The 24,762-nt window shown below is 44.9% G+C and overlaps 1 protein-coding gene across 2 annotated transcripts in view; it reads right to left on the reverse strand.

Moving 5' to 3' along the window:
• LRRK1 (leucine rich repeat kinase 1) overlaps positions 1-24,762 on the reverse strand; it is a 119,326-nt gene that overhangs the window by 93,912 nt on the left and 652 nt on the right. For both annotated transcript variants that reach the window (XM_072950682.1, XM_072950681.1), the window contains exon 2: positions 20,254-20,507. In XM_072950682.1, coding sequence (XP_072806783.1) covers positions 20,254-20,353 — 100 coding nt within the window. In that variant the 5' untranslated portion in view covers positions 20,354-20,507. The remainder of the gene's footprint in view (positions 1-20,253; positions 20,508-24,762) is intronic.

The following is a 24,762-nucleotide window of genomic DNA, read 5'->3' on the forward strand; positions in this document are numbered from 1 at the left end:
TGATTTTTTGTAAAGATTGCCAATTTGCTTTTCCAAAAATTACACCAATTATACTCTGACTTAACTATCAACTCAACATTAGTTTAAGATAAAATATCAATAATAGGGAAAAAATTCTATCTTTGCTGTATTCAAGAACATTATGCTATCTGATTGTTTTCAATCTGAAAAGCAAACTGAGACATCTCACAATTGCTTTTGCTCTTCATTTCTTTCCATATGAATTCCATTCAGCATATTTGCATGTTTAGCCATCATGTCTACCTTTTGCAATGAACTAAACTCTCTCATTCTATTTTCTGGTGCATTTGAAGGTTGCAATATTCTTTATTTTTATCATTCATGTGCCAGTGCTCTTTGTGGTTTATGTTGAGAATAGTTTTTACCTGTTTGTTGGTTGTCACCTGAGAGGCTTCCCTGCTGAATAGTTCTAATTGTTATGTAATCACGTTTATTAATCTCATCCTTTGTTATCTGGGTCTTGTACTTAGGCAAAAGTCCTTTCTCCCTCCCAAATTATTTTGTCATTTTTCTTGACTTTTAGTGGTGTTCATTTTTATGTTTACATATCTGACTCATCTGAAATGGACTTCGGTGTGGAAGGAAGGAAGCAAAATGTTATTTTTATCCTGTTATCAAGTCAATGTTCTTTTCTGGACTAATTTGAAATTCTAAGTAGTAAAGCAAAATCAGCATGACTTCAGGTCAGTTTTCGAGTTGCTACTCTGTTCCATCGCTTTCCCTGCCCTTTCCCTCCCCAGCATCTGACACATTTCATTACCACAGCGTCGTAATAAATCCTAACACATGATGGAACTAACCTCCCCTCCTTCTCTCAACTGACCTCTTCCTCATCTGAATTTTCCTGGCTATTCTCCTATGTTTATTTTTTGAGGTAGAATTGATTATTCTTTGTTCATCTTCCAAAAAGAAATCCTGCTTGTATTTTTGTTGCTATTGCCCTGAATTATAGAATCAACATGTGCAACATGTGGAGAATTAACATATTTACAATGTCGTCTTCTGATACAAGAGGACAATATGTCATTTTCTCAATTGAAGAAGAATTGACTTACAATATTATATTAGTCTCAGCTGTACAACAGAGTGACTCAATATTTTTATAGATTATGCTCTATTTACAGTGATTATAAAATATTGGTTATATTCCCTGTGCTGTACATTATATCCTTGTATCTCATTTATTTTATACTTGGTAGTTTGTACCTCTTATTCCCCTTACCTGATCTGGTTTCTCCCCCATGCCTCTCCTCTGGTAACCACTAGTTTGTACTCTATTTCTGTCAATCTTTTTCTGTTTTGTTATATTCATTTGTTTTATTTTTAGATTCCACATATAAGTGAAAACATACAGCATTTGTCTTTTTCCGTCTGACTTATTTTACTGAGCATAATACCCTCCAGGTCCATCCATGTTGTTGCAAATGGCAAAATTTCATTCTTTTTTATGGCCGAGTAGTATTCCAGTGTGTGTGTGTGTGTGTGTGTGTGTGTGTGTGTGTGTGTGTGTGTATCACATCTTTATCCATTCAACTATTGATGGACACTTAAGTTGCTTCTATATCTTTGGCTATTATAAATAATAGTACTATGGACACTAATGTGCATCTGTTTTTTGAATTCGTGTTTTCATTTTCTTTGGATATATACCCAGGAGTGGAATTGCTGGATCATATGGCAGTGCTATTTTTAATTATTTGAGGAACCTCCACACTCTTTTTCACAATGGCTGCACTGATTTACAATGCCACCAACAGTGCACTAGGGTTCCCTTTTCTTCACATCCTTGCCAACACTTGTTATTTTTTGTCTTTCTGATGCTAGCGATTCTGCCAGGTGTGGTGATACCTCCGTGTGGCTTTGATTTGCATCTCCCTGATGACTAGCGGTGCTGAACACCTTTTCTATTCAAGTGTCTGTTGGCCATCTGTATGTCTTCTTTGGGAAAAAAATATCTATTCAGGTCTTCTGCCCATTCTTAAATTGGGTTGTTTGGTTTTTTCTGATATTGAGTTTTATGAGTTCTTTATATATTTTGATATCAATATGTGGATATTAACCCTTTATCAGATTTACTTAAATTCTTAATGTCCAAGGTTTAAACTTCCCTTCACATGGGCCTTGTATATTTTTCATTATTTCCCCTAGACAGTGTATATTTAATTTATATTAATTTAATAATTAAGGGGAAAAAAGCAGAACATTTCTATTTATAGCCCCTTGTTCGTTCAAAGTTCTCATTTCAGTTCTTCTGGGCTCATAGGTGGACCCCGCTAGGGCTTCTAATTATGTGTTAACACCCATTAGACACGTCAGTTTGAAGTCCTCCTTGAAATCAATAAGGAAAGATCAAAGAGCTCTGAGAGACGGATAAGCAAAAGATACGAGGACAGGGCTCCAAAAAAGTAAATATAACCAGCTCTTGCCCACACTAAAACATGCTAATCCTCACTTATCATAACAGAAATGCATATTAAAACTATACTGAGACACCATTTTTCACACATCAGATAAGGAAAACCCCCAAATGTGATAACCACTTCCGTCAGGACTCTGGGGAAACAGGAAGCCCACACCTTGTGGAAAATAGGGGTGAGCAGGAAGAACTCCTGTGGAGCCTGACTTGACAATACCTGGTAGATTTCCAGAAGCACGCGTCCTTTGACCCTTGATTTTGAGAATTTATTGTGTGGACATGCTTGTATACATGTGGAAAGACATCAGAGCATTATTTGTTATAACAAAAAATGAGCAACAGCCCAAATGCCCATTAAGAGGAGATCACTTAAGTAAACTGAGCTACATCTGAACAATAAAATGCTATGCAATTGTCAGAAGAATGATGATGGTTATGATGACAGCCTTTACGTACGAACGTGTGAAAGAAACAGGCAATTTACAGAACAGTGTGTGTAATCAGCAACACACTGTGTAAAAGAGGGAAAAATAAGAATCTACATTTGTTTTGCTCGTATAGGTACCCAGACATTCTGGAAGGATGTAAAAATCAAAGACTTGTGAATTCATACATGTAGCGTTTGAGCCGTGTGACTATATTCAAACAACTACAGTTTAAAAGTCTCAGCAAGGAAAAATACATGAAGTCATCGTCCTTTCTTTTCGCCTGCACATCTTCAGGCACAGACACACAACCTCAAGTTCAAACAACAAAAATTGACTCCAGCTGATTCGTCTCCATCCTGAGACGGCCAGCTGCCTTCCAAATCCCAAAGCGGGCACACACACAAAAAGCAAAAAAGCCAGGATCAGGGGTCCTTTGTAGCTCCCAGGGTCGTAAGCTGACGTTTTGAACCTGTCGGTTTGTGGGGAACGCGATGGGTGATTACAGTGTAGCCTCCCAAAGGGTAAAAGCAAGCGCCCCAAATGCATCTGTGTAAAAGATAATGCTTAACAGAAGCCCGCAGCCTCGCCCTTTTGCCGGGAGACAGAAACTCTGAGATCTTCAGTCTGAGTGAGAGTTTACATTCCTAGGCACTGCACCCTCTATGGCCGGGTCTGGAGTGTGTGGCAGAGTTGGACTAAAGTGCTCTGTGAGTGTCACTGTCACAGCTGAAAACATTCCTCTATGGAAATGCTCACTTGAGTACAAACTTCTTCAGTTAATACAAACCCTGGCCAGACAACAGTACGGCTCTTTGTTTTTATGAGTGATATTCTGATTATTAAATCGAGACACTCCATGGTTCCTCAGTAACCACAAACATCCCAAGAATGCCTGGGCCCTGCTGCCATGGCCCTTTGCCCACTGAAACCTGACTCAGCCCACACTATGTCTCTGTGACCCGTGTTCCAGGCACTCCCTATGGACAGCTTGCGGCTGAGCATTTGAAAGCTACTCATGAATATTAGAACTTCAAGCTTGACAGAGTTATCTTCCATGAGACACACAGATTTTGCTAACTTGGAAAAAAGAAAATGCAATTCAAAGATACAGCAAAGGAAGATTTTGACTTTAATGAGAATATTTTTAATTAGAACTTTAATTAAGCCGTTTTAATTAAAATAATTTTGATGATGGGGCCATCACATTTCAGCTATATGCATATATGAAAATGAGAACTGGCCACGTTTTAAATTCAGTGCTTTTTATTGGCTTCAAACTCAATAAAATCAAAGACCCCCTCATTTTTAAGGGCCTGCCCATTTTTATCAGTGTGACATTATTATCATTTTCACTAACAGAAATAGAGTCCAGGACAGGCTACATATCTTGTCCAACAAGGAAAGAGAAAGAAATGAACATTTACTGAGGGGCTACCGAGCACACACCCTTGGCGTGGTGCTAAGCCTTCTGCAAACAGATTCTGACCATGCCTGTGTTACAGATGATGACTGAGGTGCCAAGGAACCGGGATGTGAACCCAGCTCCTTTGGACTGAAGAGTCCACGTTCTTGGCACTGTCTCTCAGTTTCTCCTGCAAATGGCACAACTCAGGGATGCCCAGGAGTTGCTGGGAGACAGGATCCAGGCAGAAAACTGAGCCCTGGATGTAGCCACCACATCCTGCCCCAGATTCTTAGAAACTATTAAAAGCATTTAAAAAAAATCCATATTAGCAGAGAAAACAAGAAGGAGACCTGATCGGGCCAGAAACCACAGGGCACAAAGTGGCAAGGTTCAGGAGTGCTCTGAGGCTGCCTGGAGTGCATTGAGGAAGCAGGAGGGCCCCCAAAGCCACCAGCAGAGGGACTGCGGGAAGGGAAAATCCACAGTGAGCCCCTCTCCAGCCTGGCAGTAGAGGGCAGAGGGCAGAGGGCTCTGCCCCTTGTGCACTAGAGAGGGAGTATGGAATCTCAGGCAGTGGGTGACACCAAGGCAGCACATGGAGCACCCCCCACCCAGAAGACATGCTCTGAGTGCACCCCCCAGGGCAGCCCACTGCAGGCTCCCTGCCCTCCTCTCTGCAGACTGCGGTGATCAAAGCTGCATTCACAGGCAGCTCTGGGAATTCCAAACACCATGATCAACACCCAAGCAGGTACCCACCAACATCTGAGGAGGATGAGCGCCGTAAAGGAGAAGCACCCACCTCTACCAAGCACGCCTGTGAGCAGGGCAGGCTGCAGACGGGCAGGCCGGGGATCCCTCCTCATCTCCCACCCCGACACAAAGTAAAGCCAAATTAAGTCCCTGCTCATGCAGCCAAGGACACAGGGCCCTGGGAACCATGCTGACCACCCAAGGCAGGAGAGGACGCAGCCTACCATCCCACCACGGTTTGCCCTGGAGCCTCAGCGTCCCCAGGAGGAAGTGAGCAGCTGACAGTGACAGTGCTTGGGCCAGGCAGGGTCTTGCCAGATCTGGGAGCCTCATTTCTTGCTGTACGCTTACTGCACTGCTCAGAGGGGAGCCTACACAGATAACCAGTCACCGAGGTAACAGAGTACGGGCAAACTCTGGACTCTTGGTTGATGACTAAACTTGCTATCAGCAACCACTACCCTCATCTGGGAGGAGAAGACTGAGTCAGCGTCTGAGGTTTCCTGAGCAGAACCTTGGGCTCTGGCTTTCCAGCATCTCAGGGGCCCATTTCCATCTAGTACAGTGTTAGTAAAGCAAGAACAAGACCTCAGGATAAATAGGACTGACGTCTTGGAGAGAGACAGGAGGACGGGGCATCCATGAGCAAGAACTGACTGAAAATTTCGGAAGTTAAAACGGAAGAGTTGAGCTGTAAAACACAGTATGTGGGTGGCAGAGCACGATGGATACAGCTGGAGGACAAATCAGCAATCTGGAAGACTGAGCAGGGAGCGCAGCACCAAGAGGTTCAAGGGCAGACAAAAAATTAAGAGACATGGAAGATGATGCTTGAAGCTTTTTCAAAATGTGTCTAATCAGGATTCCAGAACAATACACCTAAATTAAAAAAAAATTCTCAAATAGAAAAAAGATGAGTTCTCAGGAGTTAGAGTTACTCTTCAAAAATAAAGAAGCTGAAAAGGGGAGAAGTGGATTTAGAAAAAAAGAAGAAAATAAGCAGAAAAGCAAAAATCAATTACATAGAAACCAGAGAGTTTTCCTCCGTCATCCTGGCAGTATGGGCTGACTCTCCTCCCCGCCATGTCTCATCACAAGACTTTCAGGATCAAGCGATTCCTGGCCAAGAAACAAAAAGCAGAATCGTCCCATTCCCCAATGGGTTCGATGAAAACTAGTAATGAAATCAGGTACAACTCCAAGAGGAGACATTGGAGAAGAACCAATCTCGGTCTACAAGGAATGGCATGTGAGATGGCACACGTTTCTATGCTGTTATCAAGGTCACGTGCATCTTACCGCATCACTCTGAAAACCATTATCCCCTGGACAGCTGGATGTGTCTTATTGGGAAAATAATTCTTTTTGTTTCAGTGTTTCTGCACTAGTAGACTGGCTCCGTAATAAGTATGTGAGAGCTTTTGTTGGAAGAAATAATTAGAAACCAAAGAAATTAAAAAGAGCAACAGCAAAACTCAAAGCTACTTTTTTTCAAAGGATTCATGAAACAATCTTATTGAAAGATTGATGAGAAAAATAAGAGATGGGGGTGCGTGGGTAGCAAAAGTGCAGACAATACCTGGAATGAGAAAAGAGACAAAAATACACGGTAGAGAATTAAATCAGGAGAAGTGGTAGATGGCAGGTCTGGGACAGGAAGCAGACCACAGGGGCCTGGGATACCTTGTCACATCAGAAAGAAAGGATGCCATCAAAGATCGTGGGGCCACATCAAAAGATAAAGCAACCAACCCAAAGGGGCCTCTGCTGACCAAAGATGAATCATTTTAGCATCAAAAGTTTAAAAAGCTAAAATCCATGAGTGAGTAATAATACTAAGAGAAACCTTTCATTGGTCACCTTTGAAAGATGCAGGGAACCTATCATTTTCATAAAGAGAAATAATTAAAATAAGCGATTTATTCTGACTTTCCCATACAGACTGTATCTCAAGGTACTACAGAGTTGATGGGAGAAAGTCCTTCTTTTGAGATAGATTTCAGCTGGAAGAAGAAAAAATGGTAGACTTAAAATAGCACCACTTCACAACCCTAATGAAATAACTGATCTAAAGCAACGATTGATGACTGATAAAACCACTAGGTGAACAGCTGAGAAACCATTAGGGTCTTTAAGATGAAATATCACGCTGACAACATCCAAAATCATTGAAAAATTTAAACATTGCAAAGACGTCGTTTGACTCCTGCAGTGAAGCAACGGGAAATGCACAGCACTGGCTATCTAGTGTTCCTGCCAAATGTCTTACTGAAGGAAATCAAGCCTCTGGATCCACGGAAGCACAGAGAAGAGAGGGACAGCACCACACCGGACACAATCACCAGAATCCAGACTGTGTGAAGCTGCAAAGGACAAGCAATGTGCTTATGCCAACAATTAAATTGCAAGGAAAAAGGAAGGGAGGGAGAAAGATAGAAATTAAGAGACTTCAAAACCTCATTGACTCAACAGAATACAGGGACTTTGATTCAACAAATCTGATTCAAGCAAACATCGATGAAAACAAATTATGAGACAATCAAGGCCATTTGAATATTGACTACATACCTGATTTATTAAGGAAATATTTTTATTAGTAATAAAACGTATTGTGGTCAGATTTTTTTTAACACTTCTTAACAAATGAAGTCTGGAATTGGGTTCTAAATAATCTAGAGAGGAGGGAAAGGGATATGAATAGATCAAGACTGGCTATGTATGTTCGTATGACTCAATAACAAAAACAACCCAATCCAAAAATGGGCAGAAAACCTACAGACATTTCTCCAGTGAAGACATACAGATGGTCAAATAGGCACATGAAAAAATGCTTAACATTGCTAATTGTTAGAGAAATGCAAACCAAAACTACAAGGAGGTATCACCTCACACCAGTTAGAATAACCATCTCTAACTAGTTCACAAATGCTGGAGACGGTGTGGAGAAAAGGGAACCCTCCTACACCATTGGTGGGAATGTAGCTTGGTGTAGCCATTATGGAGAACAGTATGGAGGGTCCTTAAAAAACTAAAAAGAGTTTATCTATGATCCAGCAATCCCACTCCTGGGCATATATCCAGAGGAAACTCTAATTTGAAAAGATACATACACCTCAATGTTCACAGCAGCACTATTTACAACAGCCAAGACATGGAAACAACCTACAAGTCCATTGAAGATGACTGGATAAAGAAGTTGTGTTTATATGTACAATGGAATACTACTCAGCCATAAAAAGAATGAAATAATGCATTTGCAGCAGCATGGATCAACCTAGAGATTATCATGCTAAGTGAAGTAAGCCAGAAAGATGAAGAAAAATACCATATGATATCACTTATATGTGGAATCTTACAAAAAAATATACAAATAAACTTACTTACAAAACAGAAACAGAATCACAGACAGAATACAAACTTATGGTTACAGGGTGAGGGGGAAGGGGATGGGGAGGGATAAACTGGGAGTTCGAAATTGCAGATACCAACTACTATATATAAAGTAGCACACAACAAGGTCTTACTGTATAGCACAAGGAATTATATTCAGTATCTCGTAATAACCTATAATGAAAAAGAATATGAAAAGGAATATATATGTGTATAACTGAATCACTATGCTGTATACCAGAAACTAATGCAACATTGTAAATTGACTATACTTCAATTAAAAAATAGAATTTAAAAAAAGATTGGCTCTGTGTGGTAATGCTGAAGCTGGGACAATGGATACAGAGAGGTCCATTACAGTATTCTACTTCTGTGACAAGTTCAGACTTTTCCATAATATAAAACATAGGAAAAAGAACTAAGATAAAAACATAACATTTCAAAATTCTGCCTAAGCTAAAGATTTATGAAAAGAAAAAAAGCCATTTGAATTTAGGCGTAAGAAACTGGCTTCTGAGAAAACAAAAAGAGAGTGGGAACTATTTTCTCTGATTCTTTGTAAGAAGAAAGGGGAACAGGAAGACCAGGGACCAGGGTAGGAGAGAATACTTTTCAGTGTGTTCCCCTTTGTAGTTTTGAATTTTGTATTGAGGCTTTAATTTTATATTTATGCTTACCTAAATATAAAAATTTATCTAGGAAAAAGAAATAAAATCATCTAAAAACATATTTTAAATCCTGAAGTCACTACGAACTTTATACTAATACATCTGAACATCTAGATTAAATGAACGATGATCTAGAAAAATGTATTGACAAAACTAACTCAAGAAGAAATGGGATGGATGGATGTAGGTTCATGTGTGACTGAAAAATTGTGCTATACGCCAGAAATTGACACGACATTGTAAACTGACTATAACTCAGTTTAAAAAAGAAGAAATGGAAAGTTTAAATAAATCTGGAGTCTTCAACGAAATAGAATCAACAGCAAAAAAAAAAAAAACCAAAAAAAAAACTACCCATAAAAAAGCACCAAGACCTAGAAGATTCTTTAGGTAAAAGGAAAATAAAGCCCCTTGGAAAATAAAGCTCTTATGCTATACAAACTTAATGCTGATTGAAAAATTAGATTACAAAAAGATTGGCCCAATATGAAAATATTTATTTAAAAATCTTAAATACGGGTCTCCTATGAAAAGTGCAGTCTTTGCATCCGAAGGTAGAAGAACACTTTTATCACCAGAGATGGGGAACTCAGAGCCAGGAAACCCGTATAAACAAACCTCGTTAATTTTTTTTTTTTTTTGCAGGGGGAGGTAATTAGGTTTTTTATATTTGCAACCAGTTGTGTTGTTTTTAAAAATTTTTTTGTTTTTTCAAATTTTTTGTTTGTTTTGGGAAGGTAATTAGGTTTATTCATTTTAATGGAGGTTCTGGGGATTGAACCCAGGACCATGTGCATGCTAAGCACACACGCTTCTACTGAGCTATACCTTCCCCCTCCTTTTTTCCTTGTTATTTCTTTTAATTTATTACCCCACATCCAAACTCTGTGTCGACTCTTCACTAATTAACCACCCAAAACCTAAATTTCTTTGTCCTGTCAATTCCTCACAAATTTATTGTTTCTGTCTAAAAAATATAAAAACAAGAAAGAAAGAAAGAAAGAAAGAAAGAAAAATCTTAAATATGGAAACTATTCTGAAACGAGCAGGATTGCCCTAATGTGATTCAGGTTGCCACTCCACAAACATGGCCAGTGAGCCAGCTGAGTGGTGCCCCTTCCTCCTAGGGGAAGGGATGGCACCCCAGCTCGGTTTCCGTGGGTCTAGTGGCTGCAGGCTGTAACATCCCCCAGCCCCAGTGGTCCCTGATATACAAGCAGCACCCACACTGGCACATCATTGACAGGCTACCCTTCTGGGAGGGGAGGCCCATGCTGGACCCTCTGCTGGACTGGAACCTACTCCCTTGTGGCAGGTTCCCTAGCAAGCCTCCCTGCGAGAGGACGAGAGACTGGGGACCACAGGCGACCCATCCTGCAGATCCAGGCTTTGTGATTTCCTCTCCCTCAGTTAAGCCTCTTCCTAACCCTGGCAGGCAATGCTGTGTGATTTATGCTGACCCCTTGTGCACCAGAGAGCAGCCCAGAGAGGACTGCCTGGCAGGACAGAAACAATCCTACGTATTTATGGGCACTCATATGTTCAGCAATGGTATAAAACATGGTAAAGGGTCCACACTAACATCTGAATAATGGCTACCTTTAGGGGTTGATGGAGAGCAGTTAATACGGAAAGGTCTAAAGGGGGCTCTAACTGTATTTGTCAGGTTTTATTCCTTAAAATTATTGAAGTGACAATGGAAAAATATTAACCCCAGTTAAATCTGCATGGTGGGTACATCCTTGATTCGTTTTTCTCTTACGCCTCACATCTGATCCATTATCCAGCTCTGTGGCATGGCGTTTCAAAGACAGCCACACACGTTTTGCCATTCCTTCCTTTGGGAGCTGGAATCTATTTCTCATCCTGCATGGAATCCGGATGGACCCTGCAACCCGTTTTTGAACAACAGGGGACAGCAGAAACGATGAAGAGACAGTTCCAAGCCTCAGCCTCATATGAGTTTGTTTCTGAGCCAGAACTAGAAACAGGAAATAGAGATCCTTTGGGGAACTGCCACTGGGGCTCTGCCTTGAAGTCAGCTCTGTATCACTTGCTTCCTTAACCAGGGGCGGGTATTAGCCTGATCATTTTTAATGTGTTTATTCTTCGATCCTGCAAGTCTGCTGGGGGCATGTTCAACTCATATGGCAATAAGCAAAATGAAGAAAGAATCTAAAGACACTTTAATAGGGGACTGAGTAAATAAATCTTGTATTCACAGCATGGAACTTGGTGCACATGAAAAAGACTCCATACCAAGTTGCACAATATATGCAGAATTGAATGTCATGAGTGTAAAACCAGAAACATATACAAAAATGATTGTGTGTGTGTGTGTGTGTGTGTGTGTGTGCGCGTGTACACGAGTGCAGGAGGGGGATGGAAGGAAACAAATTCAGCTAGCTGTGGTCCCCTGGGCAGGGGCCAAAGAGGACTGTGGCTTTATCAGTATAACTTTATGTTCTACTAGAACGTGTGTAATTACACACAAGTAAATTTTTAACTTTGGGGAGCTCCCTGCCCACTGTCAGGCAGGGGTTCTCTGCTTGCTTTTTGCTTTTGAGCCCAGAGGGCTTGGTGATGTTTGCGTGGGGGAACCACCCATTGGAGATGTTTGATGCTGACAGCTGAGGGGAGGGGCGAGAACCACCAGATGGGCCTCCCCCGGCCTCCTTCACCTCTAACTCCACCTGTGACCATCTGCCTGTCTAAGAACCCACAGGGCCACCTGAAGGCCAAAATGAACTACAGAAAGGAACTTTAAGAGTGTCACTCTTGTCCTTTTGTATTCATATCCTAACCCCCAATTTGCCCATAGTTCTATACTCAAAAGAATGGACTAAGGTTTTCAATGCCTTTAACTCTCTCTAAATCGCTGATAAATTCAAAGGGCCCAAATGAAGTTACTTTTGGTTTTGGTTCTCCTGAAATGAACAGGGAGGCGATTCATTTTAAAACCAGCACCTGGAGACACGCTCGGCCACTGGATGCTGATGACAGGAGAGGACGTAAAAGGTGTGAGGCACCATCCTGTATTAGCAAGATGTAGTGCATCCTAAAAAGTTACTTACAATTGGAAACATCATTTCTAACTAACATGTGATTTCTTCCGTAGCATCAGGGCTCAGGAAGGCCTCTACTGCTTGAGATACATGTTTCTGTTTTTTGGGTTTTTTTCCTCTTTTCTGCTTTATGACAAATGTCACTCAGTAAAGAACAAGATGGTTAGGTAGAATCTGAACGAACTGAACACTGAGGCGGCCAGGATGGTGAAGGGACTCAGAACTGGGATTCCTAAGGAATATTGGAAGCCCCTGTTTTCATTCATCAGGGTTCCTGAAAATGTGTATGAAATTCACACACTAGAGTTTGGACTTAAATGTCATTGAGTGGGATAACTTAAATGTTATTTAGTTCTCTCAATTCCCAGAAAATTAGAATTTCATAAAAATCTCCAATTATGGTTTCTTCAAGGTCTGGCTCACAGGGACCAGGAATCCAGGCAGGTGGGAGAAAAGTCTTTGTCCCTTGCACCAGGACCTGGGGATGTCCATGCAGGTGCCTCCCTACTCACAGGCCACTGACCTCTTTATGGAGGCCAAGGCACAGGGCTGGGAAGAAAATCTCTCTTGGCCATAGAATGGCTCCCAGGTGGGCACAAAGGCCATTAGACACAGGGCCTGCCCACCTTGGTAAAGGGAGTTGGGCAAATGTGGGGAAGGGAGGGCTGAAGCCCTGGGTGAGATTCAGGCTCTGGCCACCTAGAATGGGTGGGGGGATGGGGTGCTCCCAAGAGCTTGCCTATGGCAAGGTGGAGGGTCAGAGTGGGAGGCCCCTCTCCCCATAGGTCAAGGCAGCCATGGCCTAATGCTTAGTCCGCAGCCAGAAGCTCGGTGAGATCCGAGGGAAATGCGTGATGTTGCGGGCTGCCTGCCCTTGAAGGGAGTGGGATGGTTTGCTCAGCCTGGAAAGGAATCCACAGGCAGGGCAAGGTGTCTGCTTTAGTTATTTAAAGAAAAGGGTTGAGGGATTCCGACCAGCTTAGACTGATGCAGCTGGAGGCAATGAGACAGGACTGGTCCCTGCACACATCCTTCCTGACAGAGCAGTCCACAGAAGGGCAGGTGTACTGGAGAGGGACTCAGCACTCTGTTGCTAGAAGTAAGCAAGCCTATTCTGGACAAATAAACAGGAGATCTCAGCCTCAGATGCAGGTTAATGCTAAAAGCCCCATCACAACCAGAGCTTGTGTAGTTGGGCTGGCTTTGCAGGCACGAAGCACAGCTGTGTTAACTGCTGCCCACGTGGCTGGATGCCCACAGCTGACTCTCCCACCACGCGGGCCACCGCTCAGCCTCCCTCCTCATTCAATAAGGGATTCAGTACTGGACACTGGCTACGGTCCCTGGGGACCCAGTGCTGCTCCTGTAGCCAGGCTGACCATGGTCTCATTCCTCACAGAGCCCTGTCTTCCCCTCCTCCTCTCGCGATGTAAACACAGCCCAGCAGTCATGAGCAGGACACCCACTCCAGGAGCAGGTGAAAGATGTGGGCTGGTGGCTCCGCTCTGACAGGCCCTCATCACCACGGATCTGTCCCCGGTAGGACCTCTCGCAGCAGCTCACTGAGAAAGCACTCTGCCACCCCAGGGCACTTACCATTCATGCTGTTTCCTATTTCTATTTCTAGAAGGCAGGAAGAACCCCTCCCTCCCCTTGAGCAAATCCACTTGGCTCTGAAATTAAGAAGTTATTTTTAAGACAGATTTGAAAAAGCCAAAGGAAGACGAAAAGGACATTGGAAGTAACCTGGGACTTGACGGGCCTCCAGAATGTTCCTTTTCCTCCTTGGGTCCATGCTGGTCCTGTGGAGAACAGCGCTCTGCAGGGCAGGCAGCGGGAGTCAGGACCGCTTACAGAGACCTGGGGGATGCGGACCCCCTCTGGTGATGTCTGTCCCGGGGCCCCTCACCCTCAGGATCCAGGAGAGGCTCGCCGAGTGCTCTGGGCCTGAATTACCTAGAAGTTCCCTCACTTTTCTCCTTTCTTGGAGCCTTATCCTGGCTGACAGGACAGGTTTCCCCACTCTGACTTGTGTGAGATTGTCGTGGAAGAATGTCTAATGACATGTTTTCAAACTGGAATGTCCTGGCCCAGTATCTCACTGACCCTAGCTTCACCTCACGCACTCTCTAAACTTCCCTTCTCAAAGTGCCGCCTGCCCCGCAGGCCAGCTGAATGCTGACAGTGCTAAGGAGATGGGGTCAGCAAGGCTGAGACACGCCTTCCTGGGGCCCAGCTGTGCTGCACAAGCACAGGACAGCTGTGCGCAGTCCACTGGGTACCACAGGGCAGCCGGAGAGGCACTCACATGATCCTGGGCCCTGAAAGGGTTAACACTCCAAATAAGGACAAGGTGAACTGAGCATGTCAAAGACAGGTAGAGGCATGAACAAACATGCCCAGTATACACACACACACAAGTGCGCGCGCGCGCGCACACACACACACACACACACACACACACAAGACCATTACCCCAAACCCCAAAGTAAAATATTTGGGTTTTTTTAAGCTAATTTTTAATTAAAGTCTGGATCTTTTTCCGAACTCTATTTGGACGGATAAGAGTGATGTTATTTCCAAAGCAGGTTATCTTGCAAGGATTTTTTTTAAAAAGTGAGTGTGAACTGCTCTCGCACTGAGCACAATTTGAGTATCACTGTTTCACTTTCTGGCTGTCAGCTTTCATCGGTCAGTGCTGGGAATTAGGTCTGCAGTGATCCTCCCTGGGGTGAGGCTGGTGGATTGGGGGTAGGAAGAGGAGAGGTGGGGCTCCCCTGGGGAGAAGTGGGGCCGAAAAAAATCCATCTTATTTGATGGTGACACAACTCAGAGGGTGGGCCCTGTGGGAGACAGAGCTGCAGGTTCATGGAGTCAAATATTCCCCCAATTATTCCAGAAAGAAATTAAGGGGAAAGAGGCCAGTTGAGGCAAATTTGACCTTGGAGATGAGCGCCCACCAAGGGCGGTGTGCTGGTTAGATACTAATCCCAAAACGTCCTCACTTAACAAGACAACAATGTTTAAAACACTCCCTCACACCACACACAGAAATAAACTCAAAACGGATCAAAGACTTAAACATAAGACAAGATGCAATAAACCTCCTAGAGGAAAATATAGGCAAAACATTATCTGACATACATCTCAAAAATGTTCTCCTAGAGCAGTCTACCCAAGCAATAGAAATAAAAGCAAAAATAAACAAATGGGACCTAATTAAATTTACAAGCTTCTACACAGCAAAGGAAACCATAAGTAAAACAAAATGACAACCTACGGAGTGGGAGAAAATTTTTGCAAATGAAACCGACAAAGGCTTGATCTCCAGAATATATAAGCAGCTCATATGACTTAATAAGAAAAAAACAAACAACCCCATCCAAAAATGGGCAAAAGAGCTAAACAAGCAATTCTCCAAGGAAGAAATACAAATGATCAATAGGCACATGAAAAAATGCTCAGTATCACTAATTATCAGAGAAATGCAAATCAAAACTACAATGAGGTATCATCTCACACCAGTCAGAATGGCCATCATTCAAAAATCCACAAATGACAAGTGCTGGAGAGGCTGTGGAGAAAAGGGAACCCTCCTTCACTCCTGGTGGGAATGCAGTTTGGTGCAGCCACTGTGGAATACAGTATGGAGATTCGTCAAAAGACTAGGAATAGGCTTACAGTATGACCCAGGACTCCCACTCCTGGGCTTATATCCAGAAGGAACCCTACTTCAAAATGACACCTGCACCCCAATGTTCATAGCAGCACTATTTACAGTAGCCAAGACATGGAAACAGCCTAAATGTCCATCAACAGATGACTGGATAAAGAAGATGTGGTATATTTATACAATGGAATACTATTCAGCCATTAAAAACTGACAACATAACGCCGTTTACAGCAACATGGATGCTCCTGGAGAATGTCATTCTAAGTGAAGTAAGCCAGAAAGAGAAAGAAAAATACCATATGAGATCGCTCATATGCAGAATCTTGAAGAAAAAAACAAACACATAAATACAAAACAGAAACAGACTCATAGACATAGAATACAAATTTGTGGTTGCCAGGGGGACGGGGGGGTGGGAAGGGACAGGCTACGATTTCAAAATGTAGAATAGATAAACAAGATTGTACTATGTAGCACAGGGAAATATATACAGGATCTTGTGGTGGCTCACAGTGAGAGACGTGACAATGAATGTATGTATGTTCATGTGTAACGGAAAAATTGTGCTCTACACTGGAATTTGACACAACATTGTAAAATGACTATAACTCAATAAAAAAAAGTTAAAAAAGTAAAAAACAAACAAACAAAAACAAACAAACAAAATAAAATAAAACAAATTGCAATATTCTTCTTCTGGCTGCAAAAGTAATATAAAGCAGCAACTACCACCAAAAGGAACACCTGCTCCTGGTAGGAAACATACACCCTACAGATAAGCGAGAGCAGTGGCTACAATCCCCGGTGACAGCAAGTCTGCCACCCGCCCCCAAGCTGTGGTCTTGGTGCATATATTTCTATCGAGTGAAAATGAAATCCAACATGTGACGTTTTTAAAATTGGACCTGCAGAGCTCTGGGATCAAGGTGAAGATCAGCAGTGGGACTCACCCCCCCCCACATCCCCCACCCCATCAAAGCAACTCCACTGTTAGCTGTTACGTGGGCTGGATGGTATCTGGGAGAAAAGGGCTCTGCTAGCTGCTTCAATACATAAATAAGATACATTTTTTTTTAAAAGCACTGAAGCCCACCAACTCCCATCATGGCACATAGAATGACAGGCACCAATCCTTGCCCTCGGCCTGCGCCCACACCCCAGCCGTGGCCTCCTCGTGGAGGAAGTCTTCACGTGGGCTCCTCCACGTGACTAGCTTTAGCCAAGGGCATGGATGCGGAGGTGACCGCATGCCCCTCTAAGCCTTAGTCTTAAGAGACATGACATGTTTTTGCTTTTCCTCGCTGGCACTTCTGCCAGGAAGAAGGCCCCCAGCCAGCCTGCTGGTCTCAGGGGGAGAGGGCTGCAGACTACAGCGGAGCCCCCAGCTCCCAGAAATAAATGCAGATTAGAGCATCCCACTGAGAAACTCTGTCTGTCTGGATCAGGGTTCAGAGAGGTTGGGCCACTCAGCTGAGGTTGCTCAGAACTAAGAATTGCAGGCAGGCCTGATCAACCCCACAGGCAGGCTCTTGAGCCCTGACGATACAGTGTGAGTCTGAGAAGCATCTCCCCACCCCTTCTCACTCAGAGAGAGGAAACACAGTCAGAAACCATCTGCAGGGTTCTAAACAAGGCAGTGACAGAAGTGCCCATCACTCCAGCTCATATGCGGTTAGGAGTGGCTCCTTAGCTCAGAGCCACCGTAATGGATTTGGCACCCCTGAAGGTCCCCATGGTGACACTGTCCTCCCCTGGATAGGGTCCTCCTCCCACCTCATCCTTCCACTGTTCTCAGGAGGGTGGAATGGTAGCTGAGGAGGCCAGGAGGGGCCTGATGCCAACTGCCAAGCCAAGGAACCAGACCATCGCCAGCAGGAAGGGAGGGTTGTAAGGGTCCATCCCTGGGGGTCCCAGGACCGGGACCCCCATCCTCAGCTCCTGGACTCCCACCTATGGGCATATATTTCTACTTTCTTCATTGGAGTCCTTCTGAGAATTTGATTACAATGATAATTTCTTAGTAGAGAAGATAATGTTTGTAACGCTGAGTCATAGGGCAGAATTTTCCAATGTACTTCCGGTCACTTTGCTCTCATCTCCCTCAGCTCAGTGGTTTATGTGTCTTCCTTCTCACAAACACCTCCCTCAGCATCAGGGTTCACAAGACATCACTTCTCCTGTCGACACCCCCGTCTGTGGAGCATCTAGAACAGCACCAGTGGGGGCTGCGGGATTTGCACGGGCTCCCCTAACTTCATGCCTGTCCTGAGGTTCATTCCGGACAGGGAGCTGTGGAGTCCTGGGATTCCACTGGGGAAAGAGGCCCCTGAGGCAGGAAAGACTTTTCTGAGCCTGCTCCCTCCAACCGGGCGATCACAGCTGTCGGGGAGGAGGGAACCTGCTAGAACAGGAGTAGTGTAAGGTTCAGAGCCAGACCGTGAAGGAAAAAAAACGGGGGCTGGGAGTGTCAACGCTTTGGCCTTTCGGTACACTCACTCCAACATCCTCTGGCTCACCCGTCCTACCTCAGGCCCGGGGGCACGGCTGGTCCAGGCCTGTCCAGGGTCCTTTGGCCCAGGTCCTTCAGACCTGTAAGAATCAACGGGGATCCCCTCGGGGCACCTTGGAAAGCCCTCATCTCAGCCTTGTTACTTCATTGGCAAAACAGCAGCATGACCTGGGGTCCTATTAAAACCTCAGACTCTGGGTGCCCCCAGACTCACAGAAGGAGAACCTGCATTGTGCCAGGTCCCCAGGGGACTCGAGTTTCCATTGTAATTTGAGCAATGCTGCTCAACAGGGCCCGGGCACCCCACCCTCAGCATCCCGCTCCAGTCGGTCTAGGACTAGGCAGAGTCCCCTCTGGGGTTTTCTCAGATGATACAATCATCCCTTCAGTGAGCCCCAAAAGGACCCCACGTCCCTGCCCCACTCTCACTCCTGGGGATGGCTGAGGACAGGCAGGTGGGGCAGCGGAGCTGAGGGTGCCCTGGAAAGTCAGTGGTGCTACCCGAAATCAGGAAGAGCATTTCCACCACACACATCATCTTGATCTCATGCTCATAAGGCACGGCCTTTCTAACAAGCAACTGAAAAAAGACACACATCCAAAAAAGTAAATAAATAAATAACTTTTCAAAAGATGCAAGTCCTACACTCTGGGAACACTGAGTACTGGGCAATGTTAAGAAGCAAATTCTTTTCTCATTTCATAATTTGATTTATGTGCAAAGAAGTCTTCCAGAAACAGCACTTGAGTTAGCCTTTGGGCATTTTTGAAAGAGGGAAAACACTCACGGAATGAACAAAAGGCCCGCCAAGCCAGGTACAACACTGAATCACTAACTCAATTAACGGAGGTACCGACACATGGGTCCTCTCAAACCCCACAGGATGGCCCAGGCTTTGAGGACGACAGTCAGGGGCAGAGTCGGTGAAGACAGCGTTCAAAAGGCAGTTCTGCCCGTTACACGTTGTTAATGTTGACCAGATTTCTACACCTCTCTTAATTCTCGTGTTCCCTAGCTGTAAAATGGGGATGAAAGTATCATTTTCAGGTTGTTGTGAAGATTAAATGAGGCTACTTCCTAAGGCACCGAACCCAGTGCCCAGTAAGTTCTAAGGGCTGAACAGATATTTATTGTTAATAATATCAGTGAGACCCTACAGGGATAAAGGTGGTGCAGCTCTGGTGAACAACCCGGCACTATGTGGAAAGAGGCTTAAAAATGTTCAAACCCAACAGTCCCACTTCTGCAAATGCATCTTAAGGGGAAAATCTCAGAATCGTGTACAAAAAGATGGGCGTGGAATGCTTTTGGTCAGAGTCAGCAACTAGAGGCAACCCAGATGTCCCAAAACATCCAGCAGGAGAGTAAGGACCAGGTCCGTCATTTTGCACACTTCTCCCAAGTCAGAGGCTGTTTCATGGGATCACACCGAGCTCGTGGCTGACACAAAAGCAGGGGGTAATTAGGATGCTAAAGCATATACCCTGTTATAAGTAGATAAAGTTAAACCAAAGTCCAGACGCTCAGAGAGGCCACCCAGAAGACAACGTGCAAAATGTTCACTGTGTTGAGGGCAGTGGGACCCTGGGTGATTTTTTTTCCTACTTCTTTTTTTCTCTTTTCAGTTTTTCTTTAATGAGCATGCATTATTTTTTTAATAAGAAAGCAGAACTCAATCCCCATTAAAAAAAAATCTTTTTAACCAACAGGAAATAATGCCCTGACTCTTAAGATCTTCAGATCCACATAAATTTTGTCCCATGGCCCCTTCAATGTTTGAATTTAAGTGAGAATCCCATGATGTGTTTTATAATGAAAAAAATCACACAATTCACCAAATAACTGGCATTTTATATCCTTTGGTTGAAAACCCCTTGCTCATACATGCAATATTCAAAGCGGGCTTGGCCAGCCCTGCCCTTACCGTTGCTATGGGTCTCCATGGCGCGTCCTGGACACACGGCTGACCCTTCTGGCCCCACACACCAATACATGCTGGGTGGTCGCCGAGACATGCCAGCCATCAACCCTCCTTGGGGCTGCCGCTCTCCCAAGTCAGAACCAGCTGTGGTCACGGCCGCTGTCGCTTTCCGAGGGGCGGACTAAGTCATGGCTTACAGTCCATGGTGGATCAAGTCACGGACATGCGGTCATGGCTGAGTGGAAAGCTGTCTGGTCCTGGTTGTGAAAAAGCATCACTGAGTCAGAAAGCTGTTTTAACTGCCACGTCCCTTCCCGCATCCTTCCACATCTTACTATTTACATTGGTGCATTGGCATTCCCCCCTCCTTTTTTTTTTTTTCCCGACATTTCTCTTCACATTCCATCTATCCAGCCACACCCAGTCAGGTGGGGGCAGTGAAAAGACAGAGCTCCCTCCACCCCACCTCGCAGGTGCGCTCCGCTAGTGTCTGCCTGAGAAGAGCTCAGAGATCCCAAACAATTGCAGAACGCCTACAGGTAAAGGGCTCCATCCCTGTTCAATCATGGTCATTGTCAGAGTGACACCAAGACAGCGAAATGAGGCTCCAGACCCGCTCCAGTCGGGGTGGGGCAGACACACGTACACAAAACAAGGCTTCCTTTTGCCCAGGACAGACTCTTCTGGAAGCCTGGAGGTGGGCACGTAATGACAAAGAGGCAATCAGGCAACAATCCCAAACAGAAGGGTCTGGAAGGCATGGGCACTGGTTATGAAGTCAAGTCAGTTTGAGACCTGGGGGAATGACAGAAAGGAGCCCCCCACATTCTGCCTGCCCCCTACTACCCCAGGGTACATTTGGCATTTTTGGTCATCACAACTGGGGGTGAAGGTGCTTGTAATCACCTAATCAGCCAGGGTCACTGTTGAACATCCTACAATGCTCAGGGCAGCTGCCCACAGCCAAGATTTACCTCGCTCAAAGAGCTCCAATTATCCAGAGAAATTTTGAGTTGGATTAAGATGCATCTCATCTCCTAAGACTAAAAAGGCTGGGATGAGGTGAGGAGCTGCTGTCTCCCATGCCGAGGTCCCACTGAGCTTGGAGGTCCCCAACATGGGGGTCCAGCAGGCTATGCTGATTAATTAAACGACCAGAAGCACCTTGAGGAATACAGTATGGTAAAATTAGCAACTGTTCTCTGAGACAGGCAACTCTGAAATGGAGGGTGACAGTGCAGTCCAAAATACAAAGTCAAGGTCATGTAAATAATGCCCAAGACAATATCATAAAAATAGGCACGCCCTCCTGCCCAGGCCACCTGGCAGGGTTACTGTGAGATTTCCAGTAAGGGACCAGTTTCTGCAGTCACTTTCTACAACGGCACCAGAGGTGGTTATTAGTTGAAATTGTCATGGGAGGACTGAGAAGCCAGCAGGGTCTCCCCACTCATCCTCTGATAAATAAGATCGGAATATCCATGCTGGAGGGCAGACCCACTGTCTCCCCAGTGAGCAGGTTCCAGAAGGTGTCCTGAATAGGGTGGGCACTGAGCAAGCTGCGGAACAAAGCTGTGAGTGCACTGAAGTTTTCTCATCTCAGAGCCTGGCCATCGGGCCCCTGGCCCAGGTGGGCTGCACTGCACTCTTACAGGCAGGGGGAGGTGGGGCGGGGAAAACCCTGCTCATTATGAGCCCGCACCTTCCCAACTAAAGAGCCAGAGATGTAGAGAAACCATGTGAGGGAAAATCGTGTTTGAAGTTTGGGAGCCTGAAAAGTCCAAGCCGGAAAGTACAAATGATCAATCTGGACAAAATTCAGGAGATGATCAAAGCTTTGTAAATTGCAAAACCTGATTAGGAAAATCAACTTGAGAGGGGACAGAAAGAAGCAACAAAACAGCATCTCTGTTTCAAAACAAAGGCTCCAAATCTCAGGGTAACATTCAGAAACCAAGGCGCACAGTTGCTCTCTGCTTTCAAATGCCTCTCACAATTGGCTAGCAAGTACACCCTACAATATTTCAAAAACCCTAATGCTAGTAGATGTCCCTGCTGAAAACAGAAGTGTCTTACCATACAATGTTTTTAGCTTAAAAAAAAATCCTAAGAATCACCCAGCATGTTTTGTTCCCCTTTTTATTTTCAGTTTCCTTTTGAGAATCATTTTACCAATGGAGGACTTTGCCACTGGAGCAGTTTTTCAATTATAACATTTCATTTATGTAACACTGTATTTTGGCTTAGATTCTAACGTAGAAGTTTTAAGATGAAGTAACTCAAGTTTTGCTCAATCTATGCCCTCAAACGGATCTTTGCTTCTTCCTGCTTTTTTTGGGTTCAGACCAATGCAGCAAATCATGGTTGCAAGTCACGTGTTTTCTTTTCATTATAGTCTATGTACCCTAAAGAGGGCTTCAAGAAGTGTTCTGCAATAATAATTACTTTAATAATTTCTAAAACCTCAGCAATTTCCTTCTGCCAACTCTTTATAACTGTAGTAATGAATAAACCCAAATGCATGATGAAAAATTAGAAAAGGAACCGGACATTCATTCTACAAATATTTTTATTGGGCCCTTTCCATGGGGAATGAGCTTCATGAGATCATGAAACTTACAGCTGGTGGGGAGAGTACAGTTAAGTACTTGCTATAAACCTTCTGACAGGCAAGAAACAGGAGAGCCTGAACCTATTCACCTGCCTTTTCAGGAGGTTTGGAAAGGACTGCCTGTACCAAAGAGCTGGAAGACACTTGCAAGTGGAGCGTGTTAGAAATACTCATCTCATCCAGCTCTTTTTTTGAATCGAAAGCCTGGACGAGATGGTTGGCTCATGGTCCTGGACATCCCTTTGGCACTCTTAGCATCCTGTGACCAACTAGTTTGCTTACAAAATGTGTTTAATGAATTTGTGGACATCAAAATGCTTGAGAGCTGCCAACCGGAGACATGTATAGTTTTCAATCTCAGATGAGAACAGAAGTTCTTCAGAGGTCTAAAGCCACAAACAAGTCAAGCCTGGCCATTCACCAGGCAGTCTCTCTACCTGTATGCGTTTGGTGCCTCCGGGACTGTTCTGGGGGTGAAGAGGCGGCAGCGAGCAAGGCAGGCACATAGGAAGGGTCTTCGACAGCGGGAGCTCTGGTGGAGACTTCCAGGTTAGTTAAAGGAGTAATTAAACAGATAAAGTAGGAACACACAGACAGTGGAGACTGCAAGAGGGACACAGAGAAAGGGATGTGAGAGTGAGGCTGGCTTTGGAGAGGGTGGCTGGGTGGAGAGGCAATGGCCAGGCAGCCTGAGATGGCAGAGGTCAGATCAGCTGGGAGGGTGTGGGAGGAAGGAAGTCCCCCGGACTTCACGACAAGTACAAGGAGAAGCTGCTGAAGGCTTCCAAGGAGAGGGATGATATTCTCTAATTTAGGGTTTGTTTTTTTTTTTTAAAGATCACTGTGGCTGCCAAATAGAGAATAGGGGTGGGGGAGTTCTGCAACTGTACTGGAAAGAGATGCTGGGACCTTGGACTAGGGTGAGAAAGATGGGAATGGACCCAGACGCATTAGAGAGGTAGACCCAACACGACTTGCTAACAACTGAATTCAAGGGATGAGGGAATGAGATGGGGGCTAACTCCCAGGTTTAGATCTGAGCAATTATATCTACTGTGGGGCCACTCCCTGAGATGTGGAAACCTGGGGGAGGGTAAGGGTTGGTGGACCCCCAAACCTCCTGTTGGGACAAACTAGGTGTGAAGTTTGTATATTTTTAGCTTAATTTTTTATTCCTCCAGGACATGAACAAAGAGAACTAAGTCAAACTACAAAAAGAAATGAATGTGAACATTTTCCAAAATTGTGCATATTTCCATTTATGTGTCCGTTTAATGCTCAGGGAATTTTGATCTAATGGGAGTGAGTGGCAAACTCTAAAAATAGTAATTTGGTGAGAGGCCCGCTAAAAAAACGTAAGTGCAATGCTCCTGTCTCTACTTCTCAGACCCCTGCAGGGGGATTTGCTTGTGGGAGAAAAACTTCATGGCCTCAAACTGAAAGGACTGGCTGAGCCGGCCGCAGCGGTCCCCCACTTCTCCCTCACATCTCCCTCCCACCCCCTGCCTCCCCAGGCTCCCTTTCCCCACCCGGGCAGCACTTGTGTCCCGCGCCCCCGCAGGGAAGCTCTGCGCCCAGGGGATGGCGGGTTTTACCAGGACGCGGCGACAGACACAGCCCTGGGGCCGGCGAGAAGCACGCCCGAGACTTGGAGGAGAGCGACGGCGCGCTCGGCCATCCCGTGTCACCAGGCCGCCCTGGGCAGTCCCTTCCCACCGCGCACGCACTCACACTCACGCCCTTGCACTCACACTCGCGCGCTCACACTCACGCTCACGCACACGCGCGCGCGCGCGAGGCCCGCTGCAACTTGAAGGCAGAGGTTTTCTTTCTCCAAAGACGGAGGAAACCTGTAGACATCCTGGTGTGTTTTCCTGCTTCTGCCGCTCGCGTCTGCTCCC

This window comes from Vicugna pacos, chromosome 27 (assembly GCF_048564905.1).
Source record: "Vicugna pacos chromosome 27, VicPac4, whole genome shotgun sequence".
Lineage (NCBI taxonomy): Eukaryota > Metazoa > Chordata > Mammalia > Artiodactyla > Camelidae > Vicugna > Vicugna pacos.